Source organism: Eretmochelys imbricata, chromosome 24 (assembly GCF_965152235.1).
Source record: "Eretmochelys imbricata isolate rEreImb1 chromosome 24, rEreImb1.hap1, whole genome shotgun sequence".
Lineage (NCBI taxonomy): Eukaryota > Metazoa > Chordata > Testudines > Cheloniidae > Eretmochelys > Eretmochelys imbricata.
The window spans coordinates 9,955,036-9,970,568 of record NC_135595.1 but is presented as its reverse complement, the minus strand read 5'-3'; the positions used below and the strand labels follow the sequence as shown (position 1 = coordinate 9,970,568).

The 15,533-nt window shown below is 61.8% G+C and overlaps 1 protein-coding gene across 1 annotated transcript in view; it reads right to left on the bottom strand.

Annotated features, from left to right (window-relative positions):
- Nucleotides 1-4,118: 4,118 nt before the first annotated feature.
- The window catches only part of NECTIN4 (nectin cell adhesion molecule 4), a 40,431-nt gene continuing 29,016 nt past the window's right edge, over nt 4,119-15,533 (bottom strand). Inside the window, exons 2-9 of the mRNA XM_077841625.1 lie at nt 15,168-15,521; nt 13,226-13,516; nt 12,524-12,644; nt 9,525-9,676; nt 7,744-7,894; nt 6,302-6,380; nt 5,430-5,519; nt 4,119-4,388 (exon numbers count right to left, since the gene is read on the bottom strand). Coding sequence (XP_077697751.1) covers nt 4,119-4,388; nt 5,430-5,519; nt 6,302-6,380; nt 7,744-7,894; nt 9,525-9,676; nt 12,524-12,644; nt 13,226-13,516; nt 15,168-15,521 — 1,508 coding nt within the window. The remainder of the gene's footprint in view (nt 4,389-5,429; nt 5,520-6,301; nt 6,381-7,743; nt 7,895-9,524; nt 9,677-12,523; nt 12,645-13,225; nt 13,517-15,167; nt 15,522-15,533) is intronic.

The following is a 15,533-nucleotide window of genomic DNA, read 5'->3' as shown; positions in this document are numbered from 1 at the left end:
CACTGCTACACACAGATACACAGACACACTCATCATATACAGATACACACACTGCTACACACAGATACACAGACACACTCATCATATACAGATACACACACTGCTACACACAGATACACAGACACACTCATCATATACAGATACACACACTGCTACACACAGATACACAGACACACTCATCATATACAGATACACACACACACAGACTTTGACACCTACCCACTCCTGCATCCACACTGCAGAGTGGTCGTGTTAGCAGCTGACAGGTTGGGCTCACTTGGGCTTTACCATCTAGCCCTGCAGGAGTGCCCAGCCTGAGTGCCCAGCACCACTACACCCAAGGGAGGGGCTCGTGTGTGTGGACGAAAGGCGATTTGCCAGACAAGCTGACTTTGCAGTGAAGCCAAGTGCACTCCCAGATGCAATCACACTAACAAAAACCACACACGTAAAACATAGAATCACACAAGTGTGCACACACAAACACACTCACATGCATGCAAACACACAAACTCACATGTGCATGCATACAATCATGTATGTAAACGCAATCACACACATGTAAACACACAATTACAAGTGCATGCATGTACAATCACATGCATATGTACACACGCACAAGTCACAGGTCTCTCTCGCTCCCTCTCTCTCTCACAGTCACACACGACCCTGCCATGGGCACCAAACCCAGTCACTGCCCATGTGGGTGAAAGCCAAGTGCTCATATTCATTCCTTTCCTCTTCTCCAGCTCCGGGCCGTTTGCTCTGAGGTTCTCTGAGCTCCCCCCGACCCACCGCCCATTTGGCTCCTTCAGCCAGGCCAGGAGCCCCCGAGGAGACAAGCAAAAGGGACTAACCCAGAAGTCCCAGGGTGCCAAATGGGGAATTTATTTACAAAACCAGCACTACATATAACAAAAAGAATAGGCATATACATCTATATACACATAGATAGGGAGCTCTATATACACACACATTTACAGAACATACACAGGACAGGGAATCCCCGCCACTAACTCCAGAGACTACCCCCAAACCCCTCGGAATCAAAAATGCAACACAATTGCCCCTCTGAAATCGACCTGGGCCTGGGCTTTCAAACCTGGTTTAATTTCCTTTCCCAAGACAATTTGAAGGTAAGAACCACTCTCACGCTTTGGGCGCCAGACGGCAGGGGTCTGGAGGCATGGCACAGCTGGCTACACGCACAAGGGCTTGTCTTTAGCTGAAGGATCAGGTATTGGCCATTGGTGGAGGTGGGATGTGGGGCATGGAATCTGCGCCAATAGTCCCAGAAGTCAATGGAAAATTGCCCAGTGACTTCGGTGGGCTTTGGATTGGGGCCTAGAAGAACCCGTGGTCTGATCCAATCTCACAGGGGGTGAGGAGATGGGATGAGACAGGCCAGGCGTCTGAGCCAAGGCAGCAAACCCTCTGTTTCTACACCATGGAAAAGCTTCATCCCTACTCCTCCACTTTCCCATCTCACTCAGATCCCGCAGGGCACAGCCCCGGCCCCTCTTCCCGCTGGCTAGGCGGATTGGGAGCATTACCTGCGTGCCAAGCAGGACTTTCTTGGAGCCCTAAATCCACCCCTGCGGGGGCTTTACTTTGGAGCCGGGTTAGGCCAACACTCATTGCTTTAGACCTCACCACTCTAGGTCTTTCTTGCCCTGAGAGTGGCCCATGGAGGGGCAGCAAAACATAGAAATAAACCATACATAAAAACGTTATAAATATCACCACCAGGGGGCAGCAGCATTCTGCACCAGGCCAGACTGGGCCTGGCGTATTCTTGATCTGATTCCGGGTACCCCCCGCCCACAGGGACCAGGAGCCAAATCCGTCCCCGGCACCCCTCCATGGATTTCACACTGCAGGAGGTTCCACCAGGCCTGACATGAAGCCCAGCCACTCCTCCAGGACAGATGTGCTCTCCTGCTGTCGGGGGGGAGGGGTGGTCTGCTCTGGAGGGGCCCTCCCCAAAATATCGGACATGGGGCAAAGAGGACACAGAGCCTGATCCAAAGCCCTAGGGGGCAAGGAGGGTGTCAATGGCAAGGCTCCGGTTGGTCCCTCTGTGGAGCCACGAGTTGCCCTCCTGTGCAGACCTGCAGCATCAGCGTCCCGTGGCGATGAACCAGCCTCTGGTTGCCAATGACCAAATGGGGGAGAGGGCTTGCAGCCCAGGAGAGGTTTGCAACTGACTCCGAGGGGAACAGGGTGCGGCCACCTTGGGGGAACCGTGGCCCAGCATCCGCTGAAGAGTCACCGGGCTGCCGTTCTGTTAAGGATTTAGACAAATGGCCCTACTCCTCCCTCCTGCCAAAACTTCACCCCCTGGTGAGTGTTGGGCCTGCAAACAGGCCCCCTACCCCAGCAGGAACGAGACCTTTCTGGGCAGGAACAGCCCTCGGGGTTCAACCCCAGCTGCTCTGCCAATGCTAACACCATGCATGGCCACAGAGGAGAGCGTGTCCGGGGGGCACGATGATCTGGCATGGGGTTGTGTGGACCGGGACTGGGAGAATGCGCTGGGCCCAGGTTCAACCCTGCTGGGGTCCCACTGGGGCTCAGCCTGTTTGTACTCTGCCAAGGAGAGAAACCCCAGGGAAAGAATCAAACCCAGCCCAGCTCTGTAACCCAGCGGGTGTCACCCACATCCAGCTGCTGGGCCCGTCCATGCAGCGCCTGATGCTGCTCAGGGGTCTTCTCCTTTTGGTTCACACTCGGCTTGTTAGCGCTGCAGATCCCCAGTTCAATCCCTGCTCCCGACCCCACGCTCAGCTGTGCGGGCTGGGGCTCCGGACATGGCTGCCCCTTTAACTAGAAACCCAAGGGTTTAAAATACTTGTGCATTACAACTGAGGTGGGGGAGAGGGAAGCCCCATGGCTTTAAACAACCAGGAAAAAAACCTTTGGTGAACTTCAACCCTCCCAAAGTATTTGGAGACCCTCAGAGCCCCACTCCCTGCACCAGGATCCCAGTCGCCCCAGGACTAGAGGAATTTTACCTCCATTAAACCACCCAGGGCGAGCACCCCTGAACCCCGGCTGGGCCCAGATTAGCTCCTGGGGCCGGGCCCTGTGGCGTTGGGGAGCCGGTGAGGCCAGGGGGGCAGTGCTCTCTTGTGTTCTGAGCAACCCCGTCTGTAGCTGTGGGACCCAGGCTGGGATCTAGAGAGCGGAGAGAACCACAGGGTCTGTCTGTGTCCCTCAGTCTTGGTCCAGACCTTCTCACACCCCAGTGTTCATTGCAGCCCGGCCACAGGGGTGCCGCACCCCTGCCTTACCAAGATGCCAAGCCCCATGGGGCGGGCTGTGTGCATGGGGCTGAGGCAGGCGCTTGGGTTCCTCTTGCCCAGCAGGTGGCGCCGATTCCCCCACCCCTAAGTGCCCCTGCTGGGGTGTCTCCGCGCTCACTTGCCCTTGACGCTAGTCCGCCCGCGGCCACTGGTGGGCACCACAGAGCACAGAGACATCCCAGGAATGGCACAGGAAGCCGGGGGCTCTCCAGGGAGGGCCTGTCCCTGGGGTCGCCCAGAGGACAGACTCAACAGAGGGCTGGGGTCCCACCCTTGCACCGTGCTGGGGGGCGTGGCTCCGAGCGCCACCTGGGCCAGATGCAGTGGCTGTGACAGTGCCCCCTACAGGAGGCAGCGTGACCCCACAGTTGTTACCCCCAGTCGGGATGTAGGCAGCTCCCTGAGTCGTCAGAGCCGCTTCCTGGCTAGTCCTGCCTCTGGGGATAGACAGGACAGGGTAGGCAGGTACCACATTCTCCAGCCCCACTGCGGCAGAGGGCAGAGGGAGGAGCATGCATGGGGCCCTCGGGGCCAGCCGGGCAGGAAACATCCCATGCAGAAAAGCTAGGCGGCTGTTGCAGGAAGCAAGGACCAATGCGGGGGCAGGGGACCCCCCAATTGGCCAAGGGCCCTTTTGCCCCACAGTGAACCAGATCTGCCCTCTCCAGAAATCCAGAGCCAGAGCAGGCTGTCTGTACAAGGGCTCAGTGGGTCAGTCCCAGCGGGAGGGGCTGGCAGGCTGCAGGGGACATCTGTGTGTCCAGGGCCCGGCCCTGATCGGCACCAGGCCAGTCCGTGCCCGTGGCCCCTGGCTCACACCAGGTGGCCCCGCCCATTGATGTAGATGCCGTTGGTGGTGGGCTTGGCCCGCAGTGTGCCGTTCTCCTGCACAAAGTGGGTCATGGCTGCCTTGATGGTGTTCTCCTCCCGCTCCTCCTCCTCCTCTTCCTCCTCCCTCTCTTTCTCCTTCTCCTCCTTCTCCTCCTCGGGGACCAGCGCTGGGGCCGGGGGCTGCTCCGTCTGTGTCTCAATCTCCCGCACCGTCGACAGGGTGGAGTAGCTGCGCCCCTCTGCCTCCTCGCTCTGAGCCAGGGGAGACAACAACTGAGCTGGGGGGCTGGGGGGCAGAGCAGGGAGTTCCCCTTCCCAGAACACGTCCTCCCACACACCCACCCTCTAGCTGCTAGCTAATCCCTGGGGAGATCCCGGGGCAGCCACTGGGTGGCGCTGTGGCTAGGGAGAGGGCAGTCTAGCCACTGGCTGAGCAGAGCAGGTCAGGACTCAGAGGAACAGCACTTCCCCCTGACGTACACACACACACCTGCTGGGAAACCTTCTCCCCTCCTGGGGAAAGCCATAGGAGCCTGAATATCCATTGTCAGTGTATGACTTGTGGTCCTCCCTGCCCAGGCCAGTAGGGGTCAGCGTAACCTCGGCCAGGAGACCTGCTCTCTGGGGGCTGGGTGCCCTGGCAGCTTCCCTTTGCTCTGCCGGGGTTCAGGGCCCGAGGCACGAGGGGTTTGCTCTGGGCTGAAATGCGATGATGGGGAGTACGCATGCACATGGGTCGGTGTGGGCGTAGGCTGGGCGGGTGTGCGGGCACCAGAGGGCGGCAGGCCTGTGAGTGTGAGATGCACAAAGGAGTCCCCAGGCGGAGGGCTATGTGTGCGTGAGCATGGGTGAGCTAGCGGGTGTGAAGACGTGTGTGAGGAGGGGTGCATGTGAGGGTGTCCAGGTGTGAGCTAGCAGGTGTGAGAATGCGTGAGCACATCCACACATGTGCCAGAGCAGGGAACCCCTCTCTGCAGGAGCCCACCCTCAGCAGCCTTGGCCAGGGGGAGCAGTGGGGGGGGTGCATCCTGGGGGCCTGGACCCTCGCTTTCCAAGGCAGCCTGGGCTGCAGTAGCTCAGGCCAAGCCACTGGCTGCAGGGGCTCCAAGGGGTGGGAGGGCCCCCCCCCGGATGCCAGTTCCCGTCCGACTGCTGACCCCACGGGACTCTGCAGGGGGCTCCCGCAGCCACCTCCCCGGGGCCGCGACTCCGAGCTCCAAGGGAATCAGCACAGGACAGGAGCAACGGGACCCGCCCTGCAGGGCGACCTGAGAGCCCCACCCCGCGCCTCACCAAGACGGAGCAGATGCTGGTGCCACGCAGGCTGTCTCCCCGCAGGCTTCCCTGCCGGCTGTCCCCCCGCAGGTGCAGGGTTTCCTCTGTCTGAAAAACAGAGAGCGAGGGCGGGTGACCAACGCCTGGTCCTGGCAGTCTCCCTCACGCCCCGCCAGGGCCAGCCAGGGCAGGATGAAAGGGGCAGTTTGCCCCAGCCCCATGTTCGAGAGGGCCCCCGAGCCTGTGGGACAGGAATCAGTGACGCTGCGGCACTGGGTGCCAGGGCACAAGGCTGCTCCGTGGGGCAGGGGCAGCCGGGCCAAAGCGGAGCAGGGCTGCGACCCCGCGTGCTGGGTCCCCATGCCCCACACAGGGAGCCAGGCCCAGGCCCGCAGGATGGGTGAGTCACCTCCCGCCAGTGTCTTTGCACCCACAGCCAGAATTCTTCTTTTGTCTCCAGGGTCATTTTTGGGGGGCGGGAGGAGCTCAGTTTCAGATTTTGCCCTAGGCACCCAAAAACCTTTGTGCAGCCCTGCCCCAGTTACCTTTATGGGGCTGAGTAGCTGCCCCCAGTGACCCTTATGGGCTCCGCATAGCCGCCCCCAGCTATCCCCCATGCAGCCTGGGCAGCTGCCTCCAGTTACCCGCCATGGGGTTGGGTTGCCCTGTCTACTGTCTCCTAACAAGCCCCAAACCTCACTCGTGTCTTTCCACACGTTCCCTGCAGGGGAGGCTGGGTTCTTCACTGAGCCAGCTCCCCTGCAAATCGGATGGGGAGAAAATTCAGCATAATCGTGGGAGGGGGAGGGGGAGAGGGAGAGGGCTGAACATCCCCACCAGGGCCCCACTCCCTCCCCATTGGGCTCCCCCCACTCTCCCGGCCCCCTCACCTGGTTCCGGGTGCTGGTGCTGTGGCTGGAGTACAGGCGCCGGATGGAATTCTCCCTCGTTATGGTCAGCTCCTCCTCGCTGCCAGGTAGAGAGACACCAGGGTGAGCAGTGAGATCCGCGTCCCGGTCAGCCCCGGGAGCCCCGTGGCCTGGCTGAGCTGTGTGCTCTCCTCAAACCCCATGGCTGGTCCTCCAAGGCTGCTCCTGAGACCCGCTCCCAGCCTCTTGTATCCTGGCTGGCAGAGGTTAGCGCAGTGATAAGGGAAGCCTGGGGCTCAATTCCCACCGGGAGCAGCCTGAGGCAGGATCCGGGTGCCAGAGTTTGGGTGGCTGCCTAGTCAGGGGCAAGGAGGGAGAGGAGTCTGTCTGCAGGGCCTGCATCAAGGTCTCTCTAAGCAGGGCCCAGGTCACAGTCAGTCAGCACCTTCTATATCTCCAGGCAGGGCGGAGGGGTTGTACGCCTGCAGGGGCTGAACCGACCCGGTAAAGCCGAGCGCTGGGTCGTCACTGAGGTGAAGGGCAGCATTTCAAACCACACAAGGCCCAGTCGGGGGCCGAAACGACTCCCAGGTGGCATCTGATGTGGTGCCAGAAACGCAGCACAACCCTCGCAGGCAGTTTTAATGTCACCTTGACCAGCTCGCAGGGGTTAAAACTACAAGTGCCTGGACCATGCTAGGACTTAGTGATGGGGGGAGCCCAGAGCTGCGATAGCAGGGGGCTGCGGGTTGGGATTGAGGGGCACCAGCAGAGCTGTAGGGAGAGCCCAGGGCTAGGATAAGAGGGGGCTACAGGTCGGGATTGAGGGGAGCTGGCAGAGAAGTGGGGGCAGGGCTGGGATAGCAGTGGGCTGTGGGTTGGGATTGAGGGGCACCGGCAGAGCCCAGGGCTGGGATAGCAGGGGGCTGCGGGTCAGGATTGAGGGGAATTGGCAGAGCTGTGGGGAGAGCCCAGAGCTGGGATAGCAGAGGGCTGTGGGTTGGGATTGAGGGGCACCGGCAGAGCCCAGGGCTGGGATAGCAGGGGGCTGCGGGTCAGGATTGAGGGGAATCGGCAGAGCTTGTGGGATGCGGAGGGGGGGCAGAAGCTTGCCCAGCCACTCTCTGCAGCAGACCCCGCTGTAGCCAGCACCATCCGTCCCACGCTGCCCACTCGGCCTCCCATCCTCTGCTGCTCGCTCAGCCCAGCCCAGCTTGGGAGCAGGGTCCCCAGGCCTGAGGCTCACCACCCAGCGAGCGACGGTGACGCTGGGGCAGGCTCCCTGCTGTAATGATTTGTGCAGGAGCTCAGCTCTTCTCTATGTGGGTCCCATGGATCCCATCAAGGGACCCTCTGGAGGCAAGACAGAGGGGCCAGGTGAGGGGGGTTGGTGTATCTCCGGGGCGGAGGGGGGGAGAGGGTGCGCCAGGGAGCTGCCCCTCCCCCCTTGCTCCGTCTCTTACTATTTCTCAGAGATGCGCCTGGTTTTCCGTCGGTGGTAGAGGGTCATGAACACAACAACCAGGACCAGCACGCAGAGCAGCACGGCCGCGATAACACCCACCGCCACCACCGAGGCCGAGACCACGTTCACCTTCTGCAGCTCACTCTCTGCTGGGAGGGACAGACAGGGAGAGGCTGAGACTGTGGCCGGGTGTGGGGGGGGTACGGCACAGCTGGTGTCCGAGCGACAAGGGTGGGCTTGCAGGAACCCGGACTCCAGGTCTAAAGGGGCATCAGACTGGACGGACAGAAGGATGGAGAGATGGACAGATGGATGGATGAGTCGACAGATGGACGGACGGATGGCTGGATGGGTGGGTGGATAGACAGATGAGTGGATGGATGGATGGATGGGTGGGTGGGTGTGTGGACAGATGAGTGGATGGGTGGACAGATGGATGCGTGGATGGATGGATGGGTGGGTGGATAGACAGATGAGTGGATGGATGGATGGGTGGGTGGACAGATGAGTGGATGGATGGGTGGGTGGATAGACAGATGGATGGATGGATGGATGAGCGGACAGATGGACGGACGGATGGATGGATGGATGGGTGGGTGGATACAGATGGATGGATGGATGGGCGGATGAGTGGACAGATGGATAGATGGATGGATGGGTGGGTGGGTGGGTGGACAGATGGATGGATGGATGGATGGATAGACAGATGAGTGGATGGATGGATGGATGGATGGATGGACAGATGGACGGAGGGACAGATGGATGGGTGGATGGATGGGTAGATGGATACAGATGGGTGGGTGGGTGGGTGGGTGGACAGATGAATGGATGGATGGATGGATGGATAGACAGATGCGTGGATGGATGGATGGATGGATGGATGAGTGGACAGATGGACGGACGGATGGATGGTTGGGTGGGTGGATGGATGGATGGATGGATGGGTGGGTGGACAGATGAGTGGATGGGTGGACAGATGGATGGGTGGACGGACGGACGGATGAATGGGCGGATGGATGAATGAGCGGATGAGTGGACAGATGGACGGAGGGACAGATGGATGGGTGGATGGGTGGGTGGACAGATAGACAGACAGATGGGTAGACAGATGGTCACCTGATGTTTAGTTATCAGCCCCTGTTGGTGCTAGCTCTGAAGATCCAATCTGCTTCTGTATGGCTAAGGATTCCCCACCCTGCTCCCTGCAGCACAGCCCCCCAGCACCACTTGGGCTCAGCACTCGGAGCGCTGCCTGCTGAATTGCCATCCCTGCCTCATGCGGTGCTGGGCTCTCCAGGGCGGGCTCCCTGCACAGGTGCTGATCCAGCCAAGCCCTGACGCTCTCCTGGACTCCGGAGCCCCCCTGATGCTGAGCGCCGCTAGGCCCTAGAGCAATTGCTGGGCAGAGGGGACAAGACGGGCAGATTCCCCCAGGAGAGCTCAGACCCTGGTGAGGGGTGGGTGCCTGAACCCAACAGGGCTGGATTTGAACCCACATGAAGAGGGCCCAGGGCGAGCCCAGAGCCAGCACTCTGACTGCACCACCACCCGGTGGGCAGGGTAACCCACAGCCCCCTCTCCAGCTGCTGGCTCCAGGACGGGACTGAGGGCGCCCCCATTTGATGACACTGGGCATCACAGGTGGGGAGCTGGAGAGCCCCAGGGAGTGTCTGCATCCAGCAGCCCTATTCTATCCATCAGAGAAACCCCCCCATTGCAAGGGGCCTTATCAACCCCACCACAAGGGGGTGCTGCCACCCCGCCTGCCCCAGACTCTACCTTTTATGCTGATGCTGGCCCGAACCTCCTTGGCTGCAAACCTGTTGGCAACCTGGCAGATGTAGACGCCAGTGTCGTCGGGGGTGAGGGGTCTCTGGAAGAGGAGGGTGGCCCCCTTGACCTTCACTCCTTCGGGCATGGGGCCATTGAGCCTGGGGAGCAGAGGAGCAGAGTCAGAGGGGGGAGTTAAGTGGGGAGGGCAAGGGGTTGAACAGACAGGGGGCAGCGATCCCACTCGCTTTAACCAGGGTGCTCTGCAGCAGCTGTTCCCAACTGCCATCACTGCCCTAGAGCAGGGGTCTGCACGGGGAGGGGGGGTCCAATGGAAGGAGGTGCTAAGGGGGGCCCTATGGGACAGGCTGGAACCCCTGGAATAGAGGGAGACATGGAGACACAGCGAGACACATGGATGGACAGGAGGGAGCCACACAGAGAATGTCTCACGGCTCCCCCCCACCCCCGGCCCTGTGCCCCATGGCTCTCCCTGCAGCCCCATGGCCGCCGGTTGCCTCCCCTGGCCGACGTGCCTGGACGGGCGGCTGCGGTGGGCGGGGCGAGCTGGGACACCGTGAACAATAGGTGCTGAAATCAAAGGGCTCCCTGCCTTTTCCCACGGTTCCTGCGCGGCTGATCCGCTGCCAGAGCCCAGTGCCGGGGCCTGCCCAGACACAGCCCGGAACGCTGCGCGGCTCCTTGCGTCACCGCACGGGGGCTGAGTCGGCATGACCCGGGCCACCGGTTCCATCCCACACGCCAACACACGGGGACACACACATGTCAACAGAGGGATGTGTGGACACACGCACACAACACGAACCCCTGCCCAAACACACACACGTAAGTGCCCCAACACATGCACAGGTACACAAACACACACACGTTCACATAGACACCCAAACACAAGTACATCTCCCCAAACCCGTCTACACAATGTACAGTGTCAAGGTGCACAGAAACACATGCCTATCCAGGCACCCACCCTCCAATTTACACACCCACGGGCACAAACACAAGGCAGTCACATGAGCACAAATACAAAAACACGTCCACACGGAGCCACACAACCAGACCCCAAAAACAAACGCACGTGTTTGTACACAATATCACATCCATAGACCCAGGCGTATACACACACACAAACAGGTACATATAAGAATGATCACCTTAGCGCAAACACGCCTGGGTACACACATACCCAGGTACACACACACACGAACCCAGGTACACCCAAGAATGATCAAATACACACACACACTAATTCTTGAGTAGGGACCTGCACATACTCCCAGGCCCAAACACATGGGCCCACACACTAAGACCCCGTGGGATGCCACCCAAATAGGACCCTTCCTTTTCCCCTCTGCAGAGCTCGCTGGCTCCATTAACCATCTGGCTGCCGCTTTGGCTAGGAAGCACGTCCCTTTGGCCCCTTTTCAGGCCCCACAAAGCAGGATCCAGGGGTTCAAATCATAGAGTCTCCAGGGGCTTGGCCCCTTGGCCCCTTCCTCGGCTCGGGAAATTCCCCGGGGATGGGAAAATATCTGTGGAGGGAAAAGAAAGGGAAAAGGAAAAGGGGGAGGGGTGTTCCCCAAAGCCCCACTGTGTTTCGTGCCTGGCTTTCGGGGGGGCAGCGTGGGGAGAAAGCTCCAACCATTGATTACGTAGCACGCCCAGTGCAGTAACACCTGGAGGCTGACCCAGGCCAGCGTCCCATGGGGCCAGGGGCTGGCACATGCCCTCCTTTTAATGGCAGCGGTGGCACTGTGCACAGGCCCTCCTTGCCAGCCTCTAGGCATCCCAGTCAAAGGCCCTCTCCCCGCAGGGCCTGGCCAGAGCCCCGAGGGAGCCTCGCTCGCCCCACGTTCCCTCATGCTGCCCCTTAGCCTCTCCTCCCTGCGGGTGCATGGGGCCCCGGCTGCCTCCAGCAACCTACAGCATGTCCCAGCCAGTCCCTGCCACCCCAGGGCTCCCAAGACAACAGAGATGGCTGGGCGATGACTCAAGTGTTTATGGAAGTTAAAGCTTCCCTTCGAATGGCTCCGTGGGAGCTGTGCACTCCATCCGCCTGGATTCCCAGTCTCTGGGATCACGAGCGTTGTTGGCTGGGAATGCAGCCGCAGGCCTGGGACCAGGCTAATGGGCACCCAGCCTGGGCTGGCAGGAAGAAGACGGAGGTAAATTGATTTTGTGGCCTGGAGTGGGAGGGCACTGCTCAGGGGAAGCTCGCAGCCTTGCAGTCCCAGCTGCCGGAGGCTTGCCCATGTGAAATCACAGCTGGTACAGGCAGCACCTGGCAAACCTCAAACTCAGCTGGGACTGACCGGCTGACATGCAGAGTATGCCACGCAGCTAGAGATTGTGAAGAGCAGGTTAGACAAACCCCTCTCAGGGATGGTCTCAGATCATACTTAGTCTTGCCATGAGTGCAGATGACCTCTTGAGGTCCCTTCCAGTCCTACGATTCTATGTACCAACTCACTGGCTTTGAGGTAGCCAGGAATGAAGACAGGCCTATGGCTTGGCCAGGGAGGGCAGCCATCGACCGGCACTTTGACCCAGAACACAGCCCTTCTTGGAGCTCCGCCCCACAGCGCGAGCTGGTTGTCACCAGGATTCGAACCCCGGACCTCCAGAGCTAAAACACCAGCTGCTGCCTCCTGCTGCAGGAGTAACTCCACTAACTGGCAGCTGTAGTAGGCTCTTGTGTGGGTCACACCAGCTCCTCGTGCCCATATTCTGGCTGGAGGCGGTGGGGAATGGGCACCCCCTTGGAGTCTGCAACCATGGCAAACTCCCCTATGAGACCCAGAGCCCGGTCTGGCTGACCCTCTGAGGCTGGGCAGCGAGTCCAAACCTGGGGGTGCTTCTCAAACCTGAGCCCCCGCAAGCCTCCAGCGCCAGCCCCCGATAGAGGCACAGGCCAGTCCTGACACCTCCTCTGCCCCCGGAGCTGTGCTGGGAAGGGGAACCCTGCCCGCAAACGGTGGGCTCACACTTACCGGGTCCAGTTGTAGGTGGGTGGGGGGTTGCCCTCGCCGAGGCACTTCAGCGAGACGCCCTCCTTGCCCGCCTGCCAGTCCTCCTCCTCCTCGTGCCCTCGCACTGAGGCGTCCGAGAGATCTGGGTGGGGGGAGGGCAACAACCGTGAGGAGGGGGAGAGAGAAATGCCCATCTGAGCCCCCTCTTCGCCCCCCAGCCTGTGCCCTTTCCATCACTGGTCCCATGCTCACCTTGGTCTGTGCAAACATGTCCCCTGCCCCAAGCCCCTCAACTAAACCCCTGGGGCCCCATCTGATCTGGGGTTCCCCTTCAGCCCTCCCCCACCAGGGGGTATATGCCTTCCCACTCCGATAGCTGCTCCCCTTGGGTGTCTCTGCTCCTCCCACTGCTCCACAGCACCCCCCAGTGCGTCTCTGCCCCCCATGACAACCCCCCAGGGGCCTTTGCCCTACCCCATGCCAGCCCTCCAGCACCTCCATGGCAGGCCCCTAAGGGTCTCCGCCCCACCCCCATGGCACCTTCTGGGGGGATCTCTGCCCCCATAGCAGCTTCCCAAGGGGTCTCTGTCCCTCCCCCATATCACCTCCTGGAGGGGATCTCTGCCCCCCATGGCAGCTTCGCTGTGGGTCTCTGCGCTTCCCGTGGCAGCCCCCCCCCCCCCGGGCTGTGCCCCCCATGCCACCCTCCGGGCTGGGACGTACAGGCGACACTCAGCACGTGGGTGATCCTCTTCTCGTGCGGCAGACCTGGGTGGCTGACGACGCAGGTGAGCGTCTGGCCATTCATGCTGCGCCCAGGCACCAGGAAGAACTCGCTGGTGACGGAGGCTGAGCGGGGGTGCGAGGAGTGGCGGGTGCTGTTGGTGCCGCGCACCTGCGTCTCCCAGGTCACTGTGGGCATGGGGTTGCCCTCAGCTGTGCAGGAGGCGGCCAGCGTCCTCCCCTGCCCCTCCTCCAGCGGGGGGCCGGGGTTCAGGGTCGGCAGCGGGGGCACTGCGGGGAGGATGCAGAGCGGTGAGGGGGATGTAAAAGGCAGCATCCCCCCGGGGACCCCATGCCGTCTGGAATTTGCACACACACCCCCAGGGCCCCATGCAGTCTAGCATTTGCACACCCCCATGGGACCCCATGCAGGCCAGCTACTGTTCCCCTCCACAGGGCCCCATGCAGGTCAGCTACTGCCCCCCACCCCCTTGGGGTCCCGCGCAGCCCACCCTCTACCCCCCCAGACCCCGCACAGCCCAGCTACTGCCCTGGGGATGAGCGGTTTGGGGTGCAGGAGGGAGCCCCAGACTAGGGCAGGGGTTTGGGGTGCAGGGGAGGGGAAGCTCTGGCTGGGAGTGCTGGCTCTGAGGTGGGGCTGGGGACGAGGGTTTTGGGGTGCAGAGGATAAGGGGTTTGGGGTGTGGGAGGGGGCTCCAGACTAGGGCAGGGGGTTGGGGTGCACGGGGGTGAGGGCTCCAGCTGGGGGTGTGGGCTCTGGGGTGAAGTTGGGAATGAGGGGTTTGGGGTGCAGGAGGGGGCTCCAGGATAGGGCAGGGGGTTGGGGTGCACGGGGGTGAGGGCTCCAGCTGGGGGTGTGGGCTCTGGGGTGAAGCTGGAGATGAGGGATTTGGGGTGTGATAGGGAACTCCGAGCTGGGGCAGAGGGTTGGTGTGGTGGGGGGGAAGGCTCGGGCTAGGGGTGGGGGGTCCCGGCGGCACTTACCACAGCTCCGAGGAAGCGGCCGCCAGGTCCCCGCGGCCTCTAGGCACATGGACAGGCAGGCGGCTCTCTGCACTGTGCATGTTGCCTTTGTGCCCGCAGGCACCGCCCCCCGGCAGCTCCCATTGGTCATGGTTCCTAGCCAATGGGAGCTGCGGAGCCGGCACTTGGGGCAGTGCACAGACCCTCGAAGTCCCTGGCTGCCCAGTGTCCCAGCGCCTAGGGGCTGCAGGGACCCGGTGGCCGCTTTTCCGGAAGCCGCACAGAGCCAGGGCAGGCAAGGAGCCTGCCTTAGCCCCAGGCCCCCGCTGTGCCGCCGACCGGTGCCAACCAGAGCCGCCAAGAGCCCTTTTCGACCAGGCGTTCCAGTCGAAAACCGGACACCTGGCAACCTTAGGCCCCATGCAGCCTGGCTACTGCCTCCACACAGGGCACCACGCAGCCCGGCTACGGCCCCCCCCACGGAACCCCACGCAGGCCCAACTCCTGTCTCGGGGCGCCCTGCCCAGGCCCTGCTCCTGCCCCGCGGGGGCCACTCAGGCCTGGCTCCTGGTCCCCAAGGGGCTCGCACTCCAGGGGGCCCCGAACAGGCTCAGCTCCTCCCCCAAAGGGCCTCATGCAGACACCCTGCCCACCCCTCCAGGGCCACCCCTGCATACCCAGCTCCCCCTACACTCACTGTATCGCCCCCACCCCTTCGGGGTCCCTTTCCCCCAACACAGGCCTGGCCCGGAGACCAAGCGTTCAGGTCCCCTGAAGGCTGGGGCTCAGGGCTGCTCCCATCCCAATGGCCGGGGCAGCCCTGCGTGCCCCCAATCTCTGCAGTGGCCTAGCTGGCTGGAGTGGGGAAGGCAGCTCTGCCCACAGCTGGCCCAGCAGAGCCAAGGGCACCTGTAGGGCAGAGCAAGGCAGCCCCGGTGCCCCGTGCCCGGACCCTCACCCAGCACGCTGAGCGTCATGCTGCCCTCGAAGTTGCCCGAGGGGAAGGTGATGAGTCGGCATTCGTAGGCGCCCTCGTCGGCCTGCACGGCGTTCTTCAGCACGATGGCGCCGTCCTCCAGCGGCCCCGGCGCCTGCCGCAGCACCCGCCCCAAGTAGGGCTCCTGGATGTGCTCCCCGTACTCCAAGTTCAGCACGGCGATCTCCACGTTCTGCCCCTCGGCGCCCTGCTTCAGCCACGTCACCTGCACCACCTTCTCGCCCTCCTGAGCCCGGTAGCGGCACGGCAGCACCACGTCCTTGCCCAGCACCGCCGTGACGCTGCGCTCCATTTCCAGCACCCCCGCCAGGGACCCTGTGGGCACGA